Source organism: Pelmatolapia mariae, linkage group LG8 (assembly GCF_036321145.2).
Source record: "Pelmatolapia mariae isolate MD_Pm_ZW linkage group LG8, Pm_UMD_F_2, whole genome shotgun sequence".
NCBI classification, from domain to species: Eukaryota; Metazoa; Chordata; class Actinopteri; order Cichliformes; family Cichlidae; genus Pelmatolapia; species Pelmatolapia mariae.
The window spans coordinates 11452855-11477385 of NC_086234.1; the positions used below are offsets into that span (position 1 = coordinate 11452855).

A 24531-nucleotide genomic window follows, 5' to 3' on the forward strand; every position below is an offset into this window, starting at 1 on the left:
GACACCTGCAGGGCAGCTGAGGAACTGCACAAGCTGGGGACGCATCTCCCTTCTGTCAATATCACCCCGCACTGTGACACACTCTCTCTCTCTCTCCCTCTCTTTGTCTTGTCCCTCGCGCTCCATTCTTCCTGAGTTACAGTATGTGAGGAGATGAAGAGGAGTGGGTGTAGGGTAATAGCCTAACCCAGTTAACTCTGTGTCTTTTCCAAAGCACAAGATTCTCAGCTGCCTCTTAAGTGCTGCAATGAAAGAACACTTTTCTGTCTTTCCTCACCCAGAATTTGGCAGTGGCTCTTAGCGTTTAAAGTGGAAACGTGTGTGTGCATGTTTGTGTATTTTCTGTGTGTCAAAACCACCAAGGCCTAATAAAAGACTGCCTGCCAGCGTAAAGGCTTTTCATGCCCCTGGATTTCAGCTTTTGTCAAGATTAAGGGATTACTTTCTTCTGAGCATATTCATTTGATTTTTTTTTTTCTTCCTCCCTCATACACTTTTTGTTGTGCCTTATTTTTCTCCCCCCGGTAAGCAGCAAGGGGTGGCGGCGCTACTTCATCTTTCAGCTCATCCCTCGTCCTTCATTTCATCTCCTTGGTTTGAACAAAGCCTGCTCTATATCCCACATCTGACAGCATTTGTCCCAGTTGCCTTTCTGTCTCCTAGATCTTTCAGGTGTCAGGTGAAACAGAGATGTCACCATTTTATTCCTTCTTCTCAATTTATGTGCTGTTTAATATGTCTTAAGACATATAATCCAGATTGATGCTCTCTTTTAGATCAAACACATTCATTTGCCTGCCAGGCTGGCATACACACAAAAGTCCATACGCGAGCTGTAAAAAAGCTGGCTTCATCTGTGCCTTTCCTAGTGTTGACTTGTTTGTGTTTGCATGCCTTTTGCACTACAGATGCGTCAGGGTGCATTCTTGGTCAATACTGCACGGGGAGGTCTGGTGGATGAGAAAGCTCTCGCCCAGGCGTTGAAGGAGGGAAGGATACGCGGAGCTGCCTTAGACGTCCATGAGACCGAGCCCTTCAGGTAAATGCACACATGTGCCAAATCCTGGACAGATATAGGCAAGCAAAGTGATGGGTGCGTAGGAAGGGAAAGACAAAGAGACAGAAAACCTTTAAGAGATAGACAGACAGGCAGGAACAATGGTAGATATAGTTATAATGAGATAAAAGAGAAATCATATGCTTCTAAATGGATCCTTCAGGGCCCTGCATGTAATGGAATTGAGGAGATGGAGAGCTGGATTTATTCCTGTCCGAGCAAGTTAAAAACATTTAAAGGTACAGGTGTATGCTTGAGTTTGAAGAGAGGTGCAAAAAGAGGTGAATAATCTCCATTTTTTGGTATCCAAACACAACGATAACCCAAGAAAATACCATATTTATATAGGATTATTAAAACGGACCTTCTGGACAGTTTTCCTTATGCTTTATTCGTGCCGGGGGCAAAGTGGTGAAAGGCCAAAACTTGGTGAAAAGGCATCAGTAAGTGTGTCATAACATGCAATCAGCTAATTAAGAGTGAAAGTGTACAGCTTAATTTGAAGTATAATCAATAAATCTATAATTTCTTCATTTTGGCAAATGAATGAATGAGTTACAAGTACTGCTGAATTGATTTAATAATTATTCAAATGACATCTTGACACTTGTTGCTTTTGTTGTCAATTATAAACAAATGAATTAGTACTGGTGATATGAATAATTGGGAAATCTGGTAACAGCTTCATCATGAATATTAAATTCATAGTACACTGTTTAAAAACTGCTGTTTTACACCATCAAAATCCCTACTCAAAACTGACACTGGGTAACCAGTCTGAACTAATTGTAAATGAAGTAATTTCAGATTTATTCCCCAAAGCTCACCTGTTCCCCTTATGATTTGCCACCGTGTTTTAGCTTTGAGCTATGAACTGCTTTCATCAGAAGGCAAACAGCTTGGTACGCGTCCCACTTTTCCACCTTCCTAAAATCAGTGTTTTCCATCTCAGAGGGTAACTGGTGTTGATGTGTTGTTCACGCGTCGGGGGCAGTTAGAGAGTTTGGAGGCTGATTATTTCTGGACAGCTGCTCAGCTGAGTGGCTGCTCGAGAAGGCTGAAACTGAACCTGATGAATCTGGAACTCATGCTCCGCTAACCCAGCATGTCAACGGGGGAGTGTTTCATAACTTTGGACCTCCGTCCCACGCGACATGACACCGATTTCAGGACGCTGCTGACGCGTTGCAAAGCTTACACGCAGAGAACCAGGCTAGGTGTTACAAGGATGATGGAGGGGAAGGAGGGAGTTGATGCTGATCTGTTTTTGTGAGTCTCCTGAGAGGAAAGAGGCTGACAGAACGGAAGTACCAAAGCAGCAGGAAGAAGATGGTGGCATTTGTGAATAACAGGATCTGACATTTTACCCCTCTGGCCATATTTCCAGACAACTGTCATGTAAACTGTACGCAAATAGTTTTTAAAGGAAAAGAAATAGTTACAGTATTAGATGGTTTTGATATACAAGAATATGTTTTGTCATTGGCCTCAAAATACAAACGTAGAATTAATTATTTTTATTTCTCTATAAGTTAATTAGTGAAGCCCTCCACAACATCCGGTACAGCCTGTTATTGATGTTTGTTTTAATATAATTCTGCCATCATGTGCTTGTTGGAGAAAATGTGCATACTGTATTAATTTGACTGTGTGCTGTAGTTTTGCTCAGGGCCCACTGAAAGATGCTCCAAACCTGATCTGCACGCCACACACAGCCTGGTACAGCGAGCAGGCCTCACTGGAAATGAGGGAGGCCGCAGCTACCGAGATCCGAAGAGCCATCACCGGTAAGCCGCCGCGTTTAAATTTTGTTGTCCAACATCCATCAAAACGAAACATCCACGGCTTCATTATGGAGGCCCGCGCTTCGGTGCAGTCTCCCGCGTGACCTGTTGCAGGTCTTTTCTTTCCCAGATGTCACATTTCCACTTCAATAGACCCTCGGCAGCCTTTATTAGATCTGGACCTCTTAATTGATGTCATCATTAGCTTCACGACACAGAGCAGAGTGGCTCTCGGGGGCTGGTCTTGCCGCCACCCCCGGCCAAAAAAAAGAATAAAAAAAAACTGATTGTTAAATGGTCCTAATTTGCATTTGTGTATCCAAGCCTGATATGTTTGTCAGTCTGAACTCATTAACACTTTGCATAGCCTGGCCGCTCATGCCCTGTAACAAGTCGTAGCCTTCGAGTGTGTCAGATTTATGCAGCTCTTTTAAGCTGAACGCGTGTGCGCGTGTCTCGTGACAGGCCGTATCCCTGACAGCCTACGAAACTGCGTCAACAAGGAGTTCTTTGTCACCACGGCACCGTGGGCAGTCATGGATCAGCCAGGCGTTCACCCTGAGCATAATGGCGCTGCCTACAGGTAAGGACTGAAAATACAGCCATTATTTTCATTTTAAGAATAACAGTTTTATCACCTGTGAGCTAAAGTATCATAAACTAGAGCAATTTCCTTCGTTTGCTCCGCCTTTATACAGTTGTAAAAGATGTCTTGATAGATCGGTGCAGTGGAGTTTTTATAGGTTAGCTCACCACTCCTGTAGAGCCTAGCATCTCCGCTAACGCTTCCCCTTAGCAGCAGAAATAAATTCTGTCCACATTATCCCACTCTTCGCCATTCTTGATCTCAGCATTTCCACCTCCATGTGCTTCTTTCACGCAGCCAAGTGAACCAAACTCTTCCAGGCGTAACAACTGGCATCCCCCAAGACAAAATTAATGCCTAGATCAGGACCAGGTAAATACGATCATCCGGGGCCAACAGCCTCCGGTTGGAGGTCCTGGATATAAGACCCTCTCACCTCCTGAGCTCACCTGATGTGTGTCCCTCCTGTAGTTCCCCTTCAGCACTTACCTGTTTGAATGAACACAGAGTAGAGATGGGTAGCAGTGAATGTGGGTTTTTGAGTGTCACAGAAAGCATGACATGAAACCATTGAGGTGCACTTCCATGGATGGAGTCATGCTTCGTGGTTTCCTTCTTATAGGTATTTGGGAATGTTCTTTCCGGCTATTTTCTCCTTCTCTGGTTGATGGATTTTACTGTGATTTCCACACCCATTTCCTCCCCCTAACTAATGTGACATATTAGCTCTTTTCCACCAAACAGTCTAAGGAAGTCTGTGTTTCAGGAAGTATTAAGATAAATGTATTTTTTTTTTAAACAATAAAAGAAAATTGATGGGAAAGAAAAATATGTGGCTCATTAATAAATAGAACATGCGCTGCTTCTTTCATGGGAGGATTGTGTTTCTCCTTTTTATATCATTATGACCCAATCATCTTTAAATTAGGCACTAAAACTTTACGAGCTATGAGCAGATTATGTGCATTTATAGACCAAACAGTCCTGATGAGACCAAACAGTATCTTGCCTTTTTATTTTAATTACCATAATGAAACTGAAACCGTTTCATATTTAATCTAAGCTGAAGAAACAAATCAATAAGCAAGGCAAGAAATACTTTCCAAAGTATGTTGATTAATGTAATCCCTATAAACAGGAAAATCGCCTGGAGAGTTCATGCTCCACCAATGCCCACGTCCTGTTTTAAGGAATGTGATCCAGATGTACGCCAAAGTTTAATGGATTCTACTTTACCTCTGCTCCCTCATTGCTTCTAGCTTTATGAAATTAAAGCCTGGTAGCTTCCGCAACCTGGTTCTGATCTTAGAGAAGTAATTAATGTCATTTTTTTTTATTTTTTTTTTTTTTATTGTTTGATGTGTAAAATGTTAGTAAACAGCAAAAGCTCTTTTTGTCTGGCCATCTGTTGAGTCTCCCTCTCCCTCCCCATCTTGCACCTGTTTCATGTTTAGACTAATCTGGCTGCATATTTTTCTGGACACATTAAAACGACAAGAAATTCCAATTTTATTCACATTAATTTGGACCTTTCTGAATCTGAAAATTCAGCCTGAAAGCTAAGTAACTCTTAAACACGTTCCTGAAAAGGTGGAAAAGAAGTAGCAGTTTCACTAGATGAGGTCTTTGCACAGAATCCTGTCTTTCACGGTTGTACGTGGGGGTTAGGCTTATGTCGCCACTACTAATCTCTGACCTTTTCCCTCCCCAGATACCCGCCAGGTGTGGTTGGAGTGGCTCCGGGCGGCATCCCAGGGGCTTTAGAGGGCATGGTGCCTGGTGGGGTGCCCATCGCCCACACCCTGCCCTCTGGTACACACCCCTCCCAGGCCCCATCGCCCAACCAGCCCTCTAAACACGGCGACACTAGAGAGCATCTCACTGAGCAATAGCAGCAGAAAGGATACATACGGCAGCATCTCATCCGGCCTGTTGACACTCAGAAACAACCAATCAAAGCAACTGACCAACTGGGACCAAGAGACAGTGAAACGACACAAGCGGCTGCCTGCTAAAAATCCAGCCAGCAACTGGGAACAAAAGAAGTGTTCCGGGAAATTTGTACTTTTAACCTTTTAGTTTTTACTCTCTGTCTCTTTGGGTTCAGTTACCGACTTTACTCTTTGATGATGATGTATTTTTGTCTTTCTTTGGGACATGCCTATGATTGTGGACACAGAGTCCAGTGTTTTTAGTGCTCCGGGATTACCCGATGAGACTCTGTTCAGCCGCCCCCACCGTACCACCCACCTCAGAGCTCATGGGAAATGTAAGCCCACTTCTCAACACACCAACTGAACAAGAGAAAAAAGAAAAGAAAAACCTTTTCATCATGCGTTACTGGACCGTATGACCCCTGACAGCGCTCCTAATCTACCCCGCCTCTTCTTCACCCAGCTCCAATCCTCATTATGTAACAAGTGTGTGTTATTTAGGCCCCCAATTATGCCTCAGAAGAGAATTATTATTAATATTGTTTTTTTTCCCTTTTTATCATCAGTGTGAATGACTAAAAATGGATTATCAGCTTATATATATTTATCAAATTAAAGAAAAAGATTGTTCATCAATTATAGTAATCAAAAGTGGGCTTTAACCCTTTCCTGGCAGTGGTACATTTGACACCTGTCACAGCTGGAGTTACAGCTTTTCACCACTAGAGGGCACTTGTACACAGTGTGAGAATTTTTGAGTTTTAAGTGTCTCCAACTTACTACTTTTTAAAGCAGTTGGTGATTAACACTAAAGCCATTCATTAAACACGTAATTGCAGCTGAAGCTTTTGAAAATAAGAGTTATTTTGTACTTTTAGTTCCTAAAAGGTCAGCGATGCATCCAGTTCTCTTCAGAGAAGTGTCTGATGGCTAACTAATCATAATGGCAGTCTTGTTAGACATGGTGACCCGGTCCCTTCTGTGAGCACATTTCACACTGAAGACAGGAAAGGGTTAAATTCAGCATGGTTTCTTAATGACTCAGGAATAACACTTTTTTTGCAGATATTGTTTCTCCTCCCGCCCCTCCCCCCCGCAAAATAATTGTCTATAAAAGGAAAACGAAAAAAGAAAAAACAAAGACTGATTCTGGTTCGTCTGAATATTGAATTTTTCTCTCCATCATCCTCTCCATCGTGGTATTTTTATAAAAAGGACACATTCCCACATTTTTTTGGTGTTAAAGAGTTTTGAGGAGTCCTGTTAGATTCGTATTGCCTAGTTAAATGTTCCTATAACCATAGTCCTATGTGATCCACCCTCTCTACCTGCTCCTTAATATTTCCTTTGTTCTAATGAAGGCCAGGTTCTTTGGGGCATCCTGTACTCTGTAAGAGCAATAGCTGAAACTCCTATTTAGTGTCCCAACAATAGCAGAAGAGGCAGCCAGCAGTATGTTTTTGTTTTTAGTGTGAGTATTTGTATTTGTTTCTTGTACAAGGTGAACATTTAGCATTCAGTGCAGTTCAAATAAAAAAAGAAAAAAAAAGAAAAAGAAAAGAAAGATACGATTCTGAGAACCAGCCGTCTGTACTGACTTCTTGATTTTGATGTAAAACAAGTTTACTCACTTGTCATGTACATGCACTGGCCGCTTCATTAGGTACACCTGTTTGTTAACTCAGCAAATGTCACAGCAAGAAAATAATGGCATTTAGCCATGTACAGTCAAGATTGGCCTTCAAAAGCCCAGCAGAATGCAGAAGAAAGGTGATTTTAGTAAGTATATCAGAAACTACTGATCTACTGGGAATTTCCCCGTACAGTAGAGAAGAAAGGTGAGTGGCACTTCTCTGGGTGAAAGTGCATTAATCGTGCACGGAGCATGCAGAAGAGCATCTCTGAAAGCGCAACGCATTGAACCTTGAAGCAGGTGGCGTACAACAGCAGAAGATCACATACCGTGTCTGTCTGATAAGAACAGGAAGCTGAAGCTACAATTTGCAGATTTGTCAAATTGGACAACAGAAGAAGAAGACTGGAAAAATGTTGCCTGGTTTGCATGTCTTGATTTCTGCTGCAACATTTAGATGATAACACCAAATTCTTAGCATGGATCCATCATTCCTTGTATCAGTGATGGGATATTTTCTTGGTACTTTTTGATCCTGTTGGTACCAATTTATTATTGAGTAATGCTGCTGACCATCTCAATCCCTTTCTGACCACAGTATACCCATCTTCTGATGGCCGCTTCCAGCAGGATAACGCTATATCACAAAGCTCAAGTCTTCTCAGACTTGTTTCTCAATGTGACAATCTGCTGTGCTTGTCACCAGATCTCATTGCGCACCTTTTCAGATGTGGTAGAACGGGAGATTCACATCATGGATTTGCATCATGAATGTGCAGCCAACAAATCTGCAGCAACTGTGTGATGCTATTATGTCAATATGATCAAAATCTCAGAGCACCGTTTCTAATACAATTTTAATTGTATGCCAGAAAAATGAAAGTCATTCTGAAGGCAAAAAAAAGGAGTCCACACGGTATTAGCATGGTGTACTTCATAAAGTGATCAGCAAGTGTATATTTCATAATTATGAAAAAATAAAATAAAATAAAAATCACAATATCAGGGCTTTATCACAAGTGTAAAGCCCCAATACTTGGTGGTGGTGGGGGGGATAAAGACAATACTGAAATAGAATGAAATCCAGTACTTGGGGCTACAAGAAATAACTTCTTATTGAATGAAAAACAAAAACAATCCCACATTGTTTAGTCCCAGAACAATTAATTTAAAGGGGAGGGAAAAAAAAAAAAGGTCTGTTTTTATAAACCTCTCTTGATCTAGTAATTCTGTAAGTTTTAAACAAAATCCTGCTGAGGGGGTAAAATAACAGACTGTATATAAAAGATGAATGTATGGAACATAAGTGAAAAGCGCCTTAAACCTGCAGTTCTTCATATTGCCAGCAGGGGGAAACTCTTTGGCTACAAAAAGAACCCTGCAGGTTAATTAATATTAAAAGTCTTATTCAGAAATTTAAACTTTAGACAAAATTAAATACTAATTTTATTAAACTGTTGTTTTGCATGTTGCAAATTACAGCCCACGTCCAAGTTAAAAATGATAAAGCTAATGTGGGGCCCATCTTGTCCTGAATGTGGATTTTTCTTGGCCAAATTAGCCCCACTATCAAGCACCATGATGGCCAAGATGTAAATATTTAATTTGAGCCTTTACAACATAACTTTACTAACCAATAAGTGACGGTACCGAGGCTAAAGCCATCTTTTATATACAGTTTATGACATGCTTTTAAAACTAACCGTTATTTGCACTATAGAGAACTCCATACTGCAGTGATCCTACTTATATTTAGATGATGTGGGTGCACAATGTGAACATTATTGGCTGTGTCCTTGTGTGCGATCAAACATTCCCGATCCACCGTCACCCAGTGAGTTCAGCTATAACAGGAAGGAAAAGCAATCGTGCGTGTGTGGCGTCACCAATTTAAACAACGAATGTGACGGTGGGAATTAATGAACAATGCAAGTAAGTAAGTAGGTGCAAGTGAGTCAAATTTAATATTAACGCTGTCCACTGAAAGAGGCAGGGCGTTTGGTTTTCTTTCCCCCACCAGCATCATCACCACCACCCACTCAAACACAAACTATGTCACACATAGAAATGTCAGTAAGCCTGTATGTCCCCCCCTCCCCTCCCTCACAGAATTTAGGTATAATCTGTGCAAAATAAAATACTTCAATACTTCAACTGAAAGGATCAAAAAAAAAAAAAAAGAAGAAGAAAAAAAAACAACCAAAAAACAGATAAAACGGGGCAGAACAAAGGGTATCGCCTCCGCGTGCCAACTCTTCTAAACAAATAAATAAATTCAACATCAAATGGGGCTTTGCAGAGGGGATCAGCAATCAGGAAAACAAGTGCTCTGTAAACCTTAAACAAACATACACACACACACACACACACACACACAAAAAGGATTATCATCCTCTCAGTTTGAAGCAAAAATTTCTGTCAGGCAATTCTGTATAAATGAACTTTGCCATCTAGTGCAGCTTCAGGATTTCCTTAAATACAGTATATTTTTCCTATATGAGCTATTACTTCTCTCACGGTGAGTTAATTACCTTGACAGGAAGCATCAAGATAATCGGTAAGGACTATAGGGAGGCAAACCAAGTGGACTTGCGTTCATGGGAGCAGTAATCGGGATTCTGTTTGATGGTGCTGGTATCTTCTCTACCACAGAGCTCACAGAACACATGCATTATTACAAGTTAAAGATTTACATTTTTGGAGAAAGGAGGGAGGGGGGGGGGGGGGGGGGGGGGGGAATGTAGATAGCAAGGTAGTCTCTCCCAGACCCTATAATGTCCATTCCACAGATTTAAGAGCTCTTTTCTCTCTTCTCTACTTCCCCCTCACTCACTCGTCTTCATCGTCCTCTTCCTCGCCGTCGGAGAGAGAGGCACAGGGGTGGATCTGGCGGTATCTGTCCAACCACTTCTCCACCATCTGGGTGACCAAGGGGTGGTTACGGCGGCGAGAGCTCTTCTGCATGGCAGCCAGCATGCCTCCTTCTGTCACGCAGCAGTCCAGCCATTCCCTCAGCAGCTTTTCCTGCTGCTCCTCGTTGCCCATCTGAAGTCACACACAAAGCATGCTATTAGTAAGGTTCAGATCCACACTTTCACCTCACAATAGCACACGTTAAAAGCTTTCCTGCATCAAGACTAATGTGCAAAAAACAAAGCTAAAACTGGTCTACAGCCGAAATCACTGAAACTAATGCTAAAGATTGTTAGTCGTTTCACGAGGCACTGCTACCAAAACTGGGATTTTTATTACAAAGGCCACTCCATCTAAACTGTAGATTCAGTTTTGATGAAATGCAACAAGTGTTAAATACAATTGGTAGATTTTTCATATTTTAAGATTTATGCAGTTTTAAGTACTGTGACTCAGAACTGGTACAAGTAAAGGGTTATAACATCTGTTAGTGCGCTACATTATTACATGGCCACATGGTGAAACCAGCTTGTCTACAAGTCAAAATACACTGGGTAATTGATCCAACTGCTGTTTCTCCACAACCCAACATCCCACCTACACATAATATTTTAACCTAGCCTGGCAGACTGGGCTTTAAATACAGTCAGCACAGTTCTTTTTGGAAATTGAGCTGGAATAACCCTGCTAGGCTTTCTAATATTCTTCATTAGCCGCTAAAGTGGATCAGACGCCTCCATATCACACTACCCCTAGCATCCTCGTCTGTCACGCCACCCCTCTTTCATTACATCCATGAATCTTCTGTGGTCTTCCTCCTGTCCTCCTTCCCAGTAGCTCAAAATCAAACACCATCCCTCCTCTGCACATCTCCAAACCACTAGACCTGGTCACTCCCAATTAGAAAATAAAAATTAAAAAATTAGGACCTTTGCCTCCTCTGCCACCTCCAGCTCTGCCTCCTCTGTCATTCTCTTCATCTCTTGTGCAACGACAATTCCTTTGGATGGTTGATCTCAGGTATTTAAACTCATCTACCTCTGTACCTCTGCTCCTTCAGTCTACAGCTATGCTTTCAAATATGTTTCATTGTAGATTTTCTCCATCGATCTTTTTTCCTAATGTTTAAACTGTTACATAATGAAAAAGTGGAAAAATTTATGCATTTATTTTTGGATTTAGTACATTAAAATCACATTTACATTTCCAAAGCAGGCAACTAGGAAAAATTATTGAGCAGAGGTATTTTCAATAACAGCTTAGATTAATAAAGAGAGTCACTAAACCGTTCATTTGAGCAGTAAAGTATTTAAAAATATTTACAGTAATATCAAAATACACTTCTCAAAATTACCTGCTTTTTAAAGTTAAATTAAAAAAAAAATTTTTAAAAAATGCACAACCACAGTTCCTACCTCTTGTGCAGACAGGAAGTGAATATGCAGCAGCTTCCTCTCGCTGTCCACCAATGGCAGCAAAGTGACTGTGACATCGTCGTCAGTATTGAGGTTGGCGCCCGCACCGCGATTGTCGTAGCCGTCGTTCTCCATAGCCACCAGGGCCGAGAAGTGACCCCGTGTGTAGCCCAGGGCGATGGGGCTCTTCCAGCAGAAGCTTTGCTCCCATAACAGAGGCAGGTACACACCTGAAGACACACAAACTAGTCAAAATGTGCTGCACGCCACAGCACTCGAGGCATCGGCCAGGAACAGGCTCGGCAACTGTTCGCTCAAATTGTGTGCAAATGTCAGCCACGGCCGAGCGCACTCTCAAATTTGACCTGACGCTAGAGGCGGCTGCTTTTTAGCCCGCTGAAAACAACCGGTTCTTTGTGAGCAGAGACGAGCTCGGCGGTGCAGCCTGGTGCTCTGCTTTTTCAGAAGTGCACCCGCCCTCGCCCCTCTGGCTTCTGACAGGCCAGCTTCCAGCTCCAAAAGCACACCAGCAATCACTAAACACTTAGCGTGCAATGTAGACAAAAGCTATGGTTTCAGTCTACACACATAATTACCGTAATTAAGGCAGGCCATCATAACCAGGCTGCACCCTAAACGGAACAGATACACAGCGAGGCATCAGAGACCATTTTATTTATTCAAATTATCAGTGCAACACACCGAACGAGGTCAAGATATTCTGGCAGCCATGCACTCCAGCTGTGCTCACTCTGCATCTCATACACAATAGCCTGTCTGTATGAGTAATTCTAATGGCCTTGTTTCATGTGGTGTTGCTGCAGGTGTTTAAAGCTGGCTCACGCCATGATAAAGTAGTGTTAGAAATAAACAGCGAAGCTCACCGGGGTCAGTTTATCACAAATTCCACTCAATTTTAAAAAGTTCTTTCTGCTTAAATTACTACTGTGGTCAAATGAACTTTTCACCAAGCAGATAGCGCTGGGGGAGAGGAAAAAACTTTCTAATTATTAGCAGAGCTGTAACATAAGTGACTACTACACCCTCTACAGTGCACACACGAGGGTCCAAAGCTTCACCTTTGATAGTCACATCAATAAATATTAAGAAACATACCTATCAGCAAGTGTCAGTACTCTGTTTGTTTCCATTTTTTCCCCAAGATCTGACACCCTTTAGAAGTTCAGGATCTGAGTTGAGAACACCGTTTTGTATTACAGCCACACGATGCCTCACCTTGAAAACGAGTGTATCCTAACGTTTCCCCACGGAAACTTTTGTAGTATTTCACTCCGTAGACTATGATGGGTCTTCGAAGAATATGTGCAAGAACAAAAATGTGGGTCTGCTCTAGGCTGGCCCCCGGCTAAAAAGAGGAGAAAAAGAAAAAGCATAAGAATAGTTAGGCATTGTGATCATACTGCAAAGAGAAAAGTATCTTATGCACGAGTATGAACGCTTTTCTTTCCTTCTCATTGGGCAAATTACATAAGCACTTTTAAATATTCTACAGCTGCAATGATCTATCGCATAAAAAGGGGTTTCAAAGTTTCAGCCTTGTGGGATGGGATTTAAAAAGCTTGGTTTTTATCCTTCGGCTCTCATCTCTCCGTTGCTGTCAAAGCCTGAGACGAGGTCATCACTTGGTAGCTTTTGCTGTGTTTGTTTGTGCTGCTGGTAGAGTGGCTCTAAGCTAAATGCCTGTAAATCCCAAGGTCACATGCTGGGGAGAGAGACTGCTGCTTCAGCAGGCGTGCCGGTAGATCAGCTGTCTACAACTTCATCTTAGGGGATCAGCCGTAAATTGCTTATGTCCTATCTGTCATTCACACATGATCCACCATGCACAGTGCGACCCTTCCGACTGTCTTTTCCCATTTAGACTAATGCACATATTTAAAGGCCACATAGACCTTTATTTCCTCAAATAGAGTTGTTAAAAAAACAAACAAAAACAAACCGTGGTCGAGGTCACTGCAGCAACAGAATCCGACAAAACAGCAAATCAATAGCTACACTAAAATATGTTTTGGACTGCTGGTGGTGTCGTGAAGTTGGCAAGCACAATTAATCTACTTGCAACTGCGGTGTCAGCCTGTTGAATTATATAACCGCACGCCCGTACTGACGAGATAACCTATCGGCCTGTTTGAGGCGGCGGAGTGAGCGCTGTGCACGTAACACGACTACCCGGTGTTAGAGACCAGATGGAAGAGGCTCCACGAACAGACTGATTCTGTTCATGTCAAGATATTAAGCAGATCAGCTTTTAGCTTTGAAAAGACAGTTTCAAATGATTTCAATGTAAAAGGGCTTATTTAATTGATATTTGTTCAACTGTATTAATTGTGCATATTGAGTTTCTTTGAGGATAGTTGTTTGTAAATGACAGTTTTTGAGTTGAGTGAGCAAAATATAAATGCATCCAACTATCTTATGAGTTGCCTTTCCTTGATCAAATACAGGCGATACATTGCAATTTTGATGTTTTCCACAATTATTGCAATATGACTCACACACTTTTGCTGACTGGAGTGCTGCAAGAGTCTAATGAATATGCAAACAATGCAAGAGAGGAAAGGGACTATTGTTATGTAAATATTTTGGAGACAGACGTTTTGGGTCATAAACCTTCCGTTTTGCCTTTGTTAGTGCATCAATTTATACATCATTTTCCAGCTTTTATTTCTTTTGTAGACCAAAAAATTAAAAAATTAAAAATGTACCACTGTCTTTAAACTCAATGGAAGTGAAGGTAGGCTGTAAACCAGAGACAACAACATACGGTAATTACCTGGCTGGCCAAAGACAGAATGAAGGCCCAGTCTTCCTGCCACTGCTCCTCTCTGAGGGAGAAATGTAAACCAAAGCTCTGCGAGTACCATGACTCCCACTCCTTCCAGCGTGTGTAAAACCTATTTAAAAAAATAATATTATTATACTATTTTCAAAGCTTATTGAATTAAAGGTGACCTCGAGCTCAGCCTGCTTATATAGAATGGATTACTTTATGTATCCATTTACAGAGCTTCAAAAGAGCTACACTTTAAGTGCCAGAGGTCTTAATTATACATAAACAGAACAATCCACACACCTACAATGCTCATTAAAAGGACTTTTACCCATGTTTTTTGTCTTGTATGAGTTTAGTCTATAGGCATGCCCTCTAGAAAGAATATTCTGTTATACACCAGTTTGAAAATCTGGGTTTACAGTCACTCATATTCCAAGAATATAGCAAAAACTTTAGAATCAATATAATTATGATCTAAACAGGTCATAAATTCACAAAGAAAAAAAGAAAGTGCTTGTGTTAAAGTGAATCGAATCAATACAATAAAGTCTAATTAAATAAAATAGCATAACTTGGTAGAGGGAGAAATGATGAACGACTTTAAAGAAACAGTTTTTTTTGTTGTTTTATTAATGTGTCCAGTCTTGTTTGCAGTTTATTTCTTTCAGTTCTAAGTCTGCTCTCGCTTTGTTTTTATGCAGATAACACGAGGCCATTTTTGAATATGCAACATGAACTGAGAGCAGCCTGTGAAACTTTTCAAGTGTCAAATATCAGACTACAGGAACTGTGTAGGGCTGAGCCTCTCACCAGTGGGAGCAGTCGTGCAGGCTGTCGTGGAGAGCCTTGCGGAGGACAGAGTCCTTGTCGTAGATGCCCCAGGTGGCCTGCAGGACAGAGTCCAACAGGCAGTCTCCGGCAGTGCGGTTCCACAAGGCGTAGAGGCGACTGTCCAGGCGTGTCCCTAGCTCCAGAGACCAGTTGATAACAGGAGATTCCTCTTCCAGTTCTATAGACAGATAAAAATGTGCGATTGGGTGTTGAGGACTAAGACAATAATTAATCAAGCTCCATGTTGTTGCAGTGAAAACACAAAAGAGGAACTTGTTTTACACTGGTTGCATTTATTTTCTCAGCTAATATATTTGATTATTTAATGAAAAGAATCAAAAACAAAATATTGTGTTTCCAAAAACTCAGCATGGGATTGCATAGATGCTGCGTTAAGTGTTTCAGATGTGCAGCTGCTGTAGCTACTATTTCTGTAGGGACAAACTACAAAATGCAAAACCTGCTTTTCTGCATTTCTCTTCCCATCGTGAAATATTATTAAACACATCTCCCTGAATATGCAATCATATTCTGCACCAGAAACTCAAGGCAGCTCTATCCAGTAGCCCACTTTAAGGTGGCTTAAATGGGTCATAATACTCCTTTTATATCTTCGTTGAAACACAAGACACACACACACACACACACACACACACACACACACACACACACACACACACACACACACATTAGATAAGTATGTGGGAGGGAAACTAGTGAGCTCAATTAACCTAATTAGAAAAGGAACAGAAGATGAAGCAGGAGGTGCGGCGCTGATTGAAGAAAAACACAGGCAGGGAAGATGCTAGTTTAAAGTCCCTTCTATTGCAGGACATGAATTAATGGCTAAAACATGCAACTGGACAGATTGAGAATATGACACAGGATATAAAGAATGACATCTTCAGTACCTTTCTGCACATCTCGATCTAACACCTCATCAAACAACTTCTCCTGGACAGCGGGCGGCAAGTCTTCTATATCTGCAGAGAAACATGGGAAAGATAGGTTTTCATGCTCGTTATAACCTAATGGTAGACAAGGCCGAGGGCAACATAAATGCTACAGTAATGACACACAGAGGGGATGTTCTTCACTGGATGGCATTTTGTCAATGGCACACTGTAAATACAAGCTCTGTGTATTGAACTGTGCACACACAAAGCCAGAACACTGGTGGCTGTTCTCTGGTTCAATAGTGAATGGCACTGGCTTTGTCTGAGAGCAAGAGAGACACAAACAGACAAAGCGAGAGAGCGAGTGCCCTGCAGCTGGCCTCGGGCCAAATTCACTCTGTAGTGAAATGCTTGGCATTAGACACACACACACAAAAATTCTAATTTATATGCGAAGGCTGCATAATCTTTGCTCCCAGGGGCAGCAGCAGGACTAGATCAGAATAGTGGGTGTTCTTAAAAGTAAAGTGCATGTCGTTTCAGTGAAGACATAATGCCACAGGGACAAGCTGATGTTTCTCTGGGCAATGCTGTGCAACGAGGCGGGGTCCTATTCTTACATTCAAGTTCACACATCGACAATTTAGACATTTATACTGTGTAGAAGAAAATTCTACAAATAAGAAGCCATGAATAGAATCCCAAAGAGCACAAAAGTAATTATTTCCCCATTGTTTGCTTCCAGGGTAAATTGAGCCAGTAATATTCAGTGTCAGTCATGACAAATATTAAGACTGGTTGTTGGGGTGGGAGTTTAATCTGAGCTGTTTATTGAGGCTACAGGAAAAATTGTATATTTCTACGAGCACAGGCCCATAAAGCAAAACTGATAAAGGGATAAACAGGAGGAGAGGTTAGATTACACACACAAACACACACCAATAAAAAAGTGGTATAATCATTAAGACCCAAGTACCTGCGGGCAGAGTAAAAGTGACCAAGTCGGTGAGGAAGTAACAGGTGAAGTCTCCTTTACGTTGACGTAGTGAAGATGCAAGCTCTCTACGGATCTGCTCCGTCAGCTCGGGACACACCATGGAAGGGATGCACTTAGCTGCTTGCTGGCTCACCTTGTAGACATGCACACAGATTAACAATTTTTATTTTACATGAAATTAAAAGATTAAACGAATTTGTGAACTTTGGACTATATAACTAAAACTAAGCTAACTTATCTACACTTAAGATACGTCTGCAAATGTACTAGCCCAAAAGATTTGTTATGCTAAATGCTTGCCCTCCCAAAATGAAAATTCAAAACCGCAAGCTCCACCCACGACATTATTGTAGCGCGCCAGATGTTGTCCATCAGCTGCAGCACGCCAGGAGGGTTAGCATCAAAAGCTGGGCAGGCACAGTGCCAATTCTATTAAACAGAAGCATTGTATTCACCCACACTGCATGCCGAGAGTGAATGCGCTGCCATCCTGTGCACTCAGATACACTGTGTTGTCTTCTCTTGCTCACAATTTTGTTTTTGAATTGTCAAGCCTGTATACGGAGTGGTATACACCTACTCACAATTCCAGTTTTAGTAGTATTAGTGAATCTTCTCAAACAGAGACGAGATCCTTGACACAAACTCATACGGTGTCGAGACATGGTTCCCATGCATTTCACACAGCACAAAAGAGGATGTTGGTCCACCTTACCCACCCAAGCATTTGTCATACTGGGGATCAAACTCTCCCATGCATAGTAAAGACCTGCCTTTCTATGCTTGCCAACATGCTTCCTGTGCCTTTTCCTAATCACTGTTTGCTCTCCGAAACCACATCAACTCTGTTATCATGCCCCATAAGAAACAATGACAGAATAGCAGCAATTCTAATACCCCCCTAATTCTAAAAAAGTGCTTTTCCGCTGTAATTCTATGCATTAAAAGCATCTATTTTTCATTATATAGTACACTTGGTAAGGAGCAATTATAAGCTGTTGAGGCTGAGAATGAGAAATACAAAAAAAAAAGCACTTAAAAATGAACAGTTTCTGTAACATAAAGAGACTTTACAGGCATGTTAGAATTTTTAGGATCTTTTTATAAAAACTGACATAAATCCTCTTAAGATTAAATTTTCAAACTGACTAATCCAATCTCGCTTCCTGTTCTTTTCTGTTTGTATGCAGAAACTTGTTTTGTTTTTGTTTTTTAATTAAAAACATAAGTTTAATAATAAAGGGCAAGACTTATGGCAAATTTATGCTCAAAGATTTAAGACTATGCTTACCTCTGTTAGCAGAATGGCGAGCATGTCCTGCCTTTGAAAGCGAATAGCCAGATGAACCAGAGTGAAGCCTACATCAAAAGCTGAGGACCGATTAAGGAGCTGCACCTCGTCTGCAGTGAGCTGTCGGGCAATGTCGCCACCGGATGACTTATAAGCTTCTACTGCCGCCAGGTCTCCCTCCACAACGCCTGCAGGAGAGGAAGGAAGGACGGAAGGTTAAAAAAAAATAAAAAGGAAAAATAATGGAAAACAACTGTTAAAAGTGATGAATCAGTGCCTAAATATTACTGACACAGCTTCTTTTCTAGGATTTTGTGTAGCGAGCCTACCAAACTTTAATAGAGTGACTCATGTCAACATAGTCGGCCATTTATGTCATCACATGACATACACATTCAAGTGCGGTGCATCGATATAGGGAAGACTAAGTGATACAACACAAGCCATTTAACCGCACTAAAAGTCCAACCACAGAGCTGACCATAAAAGTTTCAACACCTTTGTAAACATCATAACCCATCTGCAATGTAGCCTTTATTACTTTGCTATAGTAATTTAATAAGATTGGATTAGTATTACTTAGGCATACTGAAACAAGCAACTGAGTGTATTCAAAAGATAATCAAAAGAACATACATGTATCAGCAAAAAACAAAAAACAAAAAAAACATTAAAATCCATTTTAAAAATGGTTTAGATACATTTTTGGAGCAGCTTCAATCCCCATGTCTATGCTTGTAGTAGAAGCAAGATGTAACAGACAGCTTTAAATGTGCTAATACAACATCGCAAGTCACAATTTATTATTATTAAAACCTGGGAGAAATTTGTAAAACAAATTCAACTAGAGGAAAAAAAATTATATAGGGCCTTGACGTCAATCGACAGCTCTGATGACCTTTAGATGTAGCCACGAGCTAACCGTGTGCAAGAACAGTTATCACACTGTCGGGCTACTACATAGCAGAACAGACAGAGCAGTGTAGCTGTAATGTACAGCTATCAGAGAGCTGTGTAACACATAGGACAGTCTGTGCAGTCTTTGTTGAACCTACTAGTCTCAACATCTGTTATGAGTGAAACAGCTAGGTAGCAAACAGGACACTGGAAGAGCTGCTTTATTTAAACTGGCTGCCTTACATCAGGATGTTCTCTCAGGCAGGGAAGAGGACAGTTGAGTGAATCTGGACTAAAACATTCCAAGCATGACCCTTCTCATTTTACACATACTGGGTGACATTTTGCAAACAGATCTATAAATACATGCAGAATGATTTGAGTTGCAATAGCTGTTGCTATGCGGGAGACCTCAAAGGAACTCAAGAATGCGGTGACCCGTTTTCAGTGAATACAGGCAGTTTTGCTAAATTTAGACTTAGATAAACAAACCGTAAACCTTTGTCTGGGCTCTGTTCTTCCAAACCATTACCATTAATAGAGGGCCAACATCAAGTGTGCTCAAGTGAGGCAGTACACTTAATGTGGGCTGCCTCACAGAATATGAAAGGCCTGCACTAAAACGTGATGAACTTAAAAAACATTTCCATCGGTCAGCTTAATGGTTTCTCTTTGTTCAATATTTTGTTACCCAAGCATGTGGTTAGATGCTGAACTACTAGCAGCACACTACATTTTTAAACAGTGATGTTCCCAATAAAGCATGCACTGCAGTGCAATGGACCAACGAGGTTTCACCAAGATGATAGCTAGGATCCTTACATTCTTGTTATCATCATCATCATAGCAGTCTGGTACCTGACCCAAGACAAATTTACTTACTCCCTGACGCAACAGCACAAATGTCACGCAAAAAACAGTGGCAGTTCATGGGGTTCAAGTATCACAGGATCTTGTTTGCAACTGGAGGAAGAGTGGAGTGGGAGACTGACGGCATCTGCACTGATGTGCATGCTGTAACCAGTTTGTTGTGGTGAAGAGTGAGCTCAGCGTCAAGCTGAAGCTGCTGATTTACTGGTCGATCCATGTTCCTACCCTTCCCTATGGCCGTGAGCTCTGGGTAGTTACCCAAAAGAAGTGATTGCTCATTTCCGCTGCTTTTATCAGCAATCTGCAACTAGTGTACCCTTAGAGATAGGATGAAGAGAATGGCAGTTCAAAAGAGGGTCAGTGTGCAGGCAGTTGACTATGATACCTCCTGGATGGCTCTTAGTTGAGGGGATTCTAGCATATCCAACTGGGAGGAGACCCAGTGCAATCCTAAGACATGCAGGAGAGATTATGTTTCTCACCTGGCTGTCTCCCATGACATCACTGATTAGACTGCTGCATCAAGTCCCTGATAAACGGGAATGGATAGATGGAGAGATACCCTACTGGTTAAGGAAGCTAGGTTTGCAACAAAAGACCTTTCTTGTGTGACTCATACCAATCTCTGTAATATAAAACAAACTCAATAAAAGATAAGTTATAAAGACTTTCCTACAACCGAGAAACAAGTAATTGGATGGTCAAGTAATCTGCATTGGCATGGTGAGCAAGCATTAGTGCAAACCAGATTTCTTGACCAGTATTTTATCTTTCAGAGCGCTGTATGGGTCCTTTTATTTAATGTAAATGAAGACATTTAAGTTTAAGCAACTGCAACCCATTAAAAGATTAGGCTATGTAATATTAGTCCCCATAATGACCCAATCACCCAGAGATGGGTCATAGAGGTCTTTAGGCATGATGGTTTGTGGTTTTATCCCAACTAGAACGCCTCATTACGCCCTCAGTGAACTAACATGTCAGAATATTTTGCCTTTGCATGCTTGACAAGGTCAGCTTCATGAGAGCATGTCTGATCCCAGCAGTGCCTACAGTCTGATCAATGCACATCATGCAGGTTGTGAAAGACTTTGAGCTAATATTAGTCTGCGCTTAACAAATACACGGTCTGACATCGTTTCTCAATCAGCTGCTCCACAGTAACCTATGGTTATCTAAAAGTAATGTGCTGGAACAAATGAAATCGATGACTGTTTGTGTTTGTTTCTCGATATCTCTCACCATAATTACTACAAAGTGGTGGGCTTGCATTTTTTGAATCATCTGAAAAACTCAGTTCATCGTCGAGATTAATTTAATCTTCTGAAAGCAAAACAAACAGAGGTCCTTGATAATGTTTTTTTCTCCCACACCACATTATCAGGAACAGCATCGAAATATAAACAGAGCGGAAACAGCAAGAGACACCAGTTAGGTTTTTCACTGAAACAAAAGAACCATAATACAAAAACATGTCCGCTTCCTTTTGTGGGAAAGCACAATCAATGGGAATCATCTGATTTTGGCTCTTGTATGGAGCACAAAAAACGTTAAAGTAGAACTGCAGGAACACAGTAAAGTGAAGTGAGATCGTGTTTTCAGACCTGAGGAAGTGCTTGGCCATAACATACTCGACTCAGGCACTTCCTCCACTGACAAACACTTTGAAGAGCACATGCGGTATAACCGTAAAGAGTCAGAGACATGGTATGAAGAAGAAGAAAAGAAAAGAAAAAAAGGCAAAGCCATATTTACAGTTAAAGACATGGGAAGACTCATGTATTAAGGACAGGGGTAGGGAGAGGGGGAAAAAAAGAAAACGACAAAAAAAATACTGCCAAGTTCAATCAGTGCAAAGGTCAAGGGGGCGTTGATCATGTGCTGAACTCATGGTTTTTTTTTCCTTCTGTTTTTTGTTGACTGTTTTTAATGTGCTGTCAATGTTATTTTTACCTCTTGGGGGGCCCTGTTCAGCACATACGCGCCACTGTTTACAGGGTCTATTGACTGTGAGCCAGGAGACTCTCTGCTCCATGGGCTGCACTTGCACTACGCTGCCCAGACGGCCCATTCATCCCCACCAGCTGGGAAGCACTCACACCCTCTCAGTTGCTCAAAGATGCTCTCAGAGCCCAAGCAAAAGCACTGGGAACATCAGTGGTGAGTTGGACCAAATTCCTACTTTCCCTTTTATCACATTTTATGGTTTGTTCATTGCAGTCAGCAGTATTTACCTGATGGCACCGCCCTATGAAATAACACAGCAGGAATTTCTTCTGTACTCTAATATTTGGAGACTAAACAATGAGTCATGCCGTCACTCATTTATAAAACACAAAGTGGCTCTCAGTGCTGTGCAACCTTGGCACTTTGCAGAGTGATGCACCATCTGCAATGTAATAACACAGAAAATGTGTTGCCTTTGGGACAATAACTGCCACCTCTGTCTGGAGTACAATGCTTTGCTGTCGCTTAGCATGACATCACAGACACACACAAAAAAAGTGTTGTTATAAGAAAAACATAACATAGGGGAATGTATTCTTTTTAAACAAAATTAAGAAACAAGCACGTTTTCACATCATTCATTTGCTATGAACCAACTGATCTCCTGTAGAAAGGGAAAAAAACTCACCAGCACATGCACTAAGAAACAGCCAGTCAGTTTTCTTCATTCGGTTCCTAATCTGCTTTAACCTCTTGAAGTCGACTTCTTGTTCCTCTTTGCTCATGGCTCCAGCTGCAAGCTCTATCCTCTGGAAATCCATAGTGACATGATCTTCCCTCTTGGGCATAGGAGGGGATCTCCTTTGCCCCTGGCCTTCGCTGCAACTGCCCCTCCACCGAGCCCTGTCTTGCTCGTTGATTACGGGTGAGGGCTCCGCAGACTCGGCCAGCTCTATGGCTTCTTGGTTGGTGGGCCTGGGGAGGTCACACACCACACATTTTGTAGTTCTGGGCCAGTTCTGGTAAGTGCAGGCGGTACATGTCCAGTGCTGCTGGTGGGTGTTGAGTCTGTTTCTGTCATTATACTCCTCACAGGTATCCACAGGAGAGTGGAGAGCAGGGCGGCAACCTGCATTGGAGCCTGACGTCTGGGGGGACTCAGTGGGGCTGCTGGTCCTCGGGCGCTGACAGAGGCACTGTGTGCAACGGATGGCACGAGGCCAGTTCAGATAGGTGCACATCTGGCAGGACCACTTATTGGCAATCTCAGCCATACTGGGTGACCTGACTCTAGGCCTGGCACTGGAATCGGGACAGATGAGGAGGCTGCTGCCACTTTCACTTCTAGAAGGCTCCCACTCCACCCCGGGGTCCAGATCAGGACTGTTTTTGTAAGGTTCCTCTGTAATAATGGGTCCCCTCAACCTCGGTGCACGGCACATAGTACATTTGATTGCAGATGGCCAGTTTTCATAGGTGCAGTAGTCACAGGCCCACTTTATCCTCTGCTCCGTCATTGTGGACTACTTTAGTTGGATGCACTGTTGTGAAAAATCCCGTTAGAGTTGAGACATAAACAATAGCTCTGAGAATAATCTAGAATAAGCAGGTATTACAAACCATTGTGTTTAGATATAAGAATTCCGTCCAGCACATGCTCCAGCAGTTTGTAAACTAACCTGCAGCTGATCGGGCACATTCAATGACACATTGGCAAGATTACATTTTAGAGGGTTTGATTTTAATCCTTAATAATCCGTAACTCTAAGAAGAATGGTTAACAGCGCGTTTTTAACTCATCTGACTAAAGACACTATTGCGTTACTCTACAGTTATGTTTTTATTCTTTAGCTTTAGCTTGCTAGCTACTGAGCTAACCTCCTAGCATATATAGAGCTAGCTGCCATCAAATCCAACGGTTAACGCGAACGACGGAGCATACAGTCATGGAAAAGGTCATAATTTCATTCATGTGAAGAAAAATTTGGTAATCTTACCGTTTCGTGACTGCGCTGCGCCGCCGAAAACCACAACAAACCCTTCTCTTTCACTCCCCCTCCCCTCCTCTCCTCCTCCTCCGGCTCAATCAAACCTTTCCCAATCCGAATGATTTCGACTCCTCTGCCCTCTCACATGTTTACCTTCATGGACTCGTTAACCACTGGCGGAACAAAGCAATCCCCGGCAAAGCCTGGAACACCTCGAATCATCGTTTAAATCCGCGACTCTCCGTGGTTTACATTGCCTCCGTGTTGTTTAATGGCGGCGACAGCGAGACAAATGAGTAGCAGAGCCAAAATAAACGCTGGCCTGCCTCCGTCACCAATCATCTGGCTGAGTTCTCAACGTGATTGGACAAAGGTAAAATACTGTGTTGCCTTCAGGAACGTCCGGAACAGTCAAAACGCCCTGGGAGATTTAATTTTTAGGACACAGAAAGAGTTGATAAACACGTCGCTGAAATACTTTGCATATTTTGTCGATTTTTAGGTACACTGCACTAGACAAAAACATGTTGATGTTAGTCATGCTAAGACATTTGCGATTGGATAGTTTACACATCCCCAAAGATGTCCCCAAAGATTGGGATAGAAAACTGGATTACATAAATATGACATTATCCGTATGTATATTAAATCCGATATTTATAAGCAGCATAGAAACCATGGTGAGTCTGTAAACTCTT

General features: G+C 41.8%; 2 protein-coding genes across 3 annotated transcripts in view; one reads left to right on the forward strand and one right to left on the reverse strand.

Moving 5' to 3' along the window:
• ctbp2l (C-terminal binding protein 2, like) overlaps window positions 1-5246 on the forward strand; it is a 94932-nt gene extending 89686 nt beyond the window's left edge. For both annotated transcript variants that reach the window (XM_063482842.2, XM_063482841.2), the window contains 5 exons: window positions 909-1039; window positions 2717-2844; window positions 3307-3424; window positions 3725-3799; window positions 5139-5246. In XM_063482842.2, coding sequence (XP_063338912.1) covers window positions 909-1039; window positions 2717-2844; window positions 3307-3424; window positions 3725-3788 — 441 coding nt within the window. In that variant the 3' untranslated portion in view covers window positions 3789-3799; window positions 5139-5246. The remainder of the gene's footprint in view (window positions 1-908; window positions 1040-2716; window positions 2845-3306; window positions 3425-3724; window positions 3800-5138) is intronic.
• A 2667-nt stretch (window positions 5247-7913) lies between these two features.
• Window positions 7914-24250, reverse strand: zranb1a (zinc finger, RAN-binding domain containing 1a). Its single transcript, XM_063482843.1, has 10 exons — window positions 23843-24250; window positions 22534-23386; window positions 18132-18319; window positions 16820-16973; window positions 15859-15930; window positions 14927-15125; window positions 14117-14237; window positions 12559-12688; window positions 11323-11552; window positions 7914-10039 (listed from the first exon to the last, which is right to left on the reverse strand). Exons 2-10 carry the CDS (start codon window positions 23360-23362, stop codon window positions 9824-9826), a joined length of 2139 nt encoding a protein of 712 aa, XP_063338913.1. The 5' UTR covers window positions 23363-23386; window positions 23843-24250; the 3' UTR covers window positions 7914-9823.
• Window positions 24251-24531: the final 281 nt, after the last annotated feature.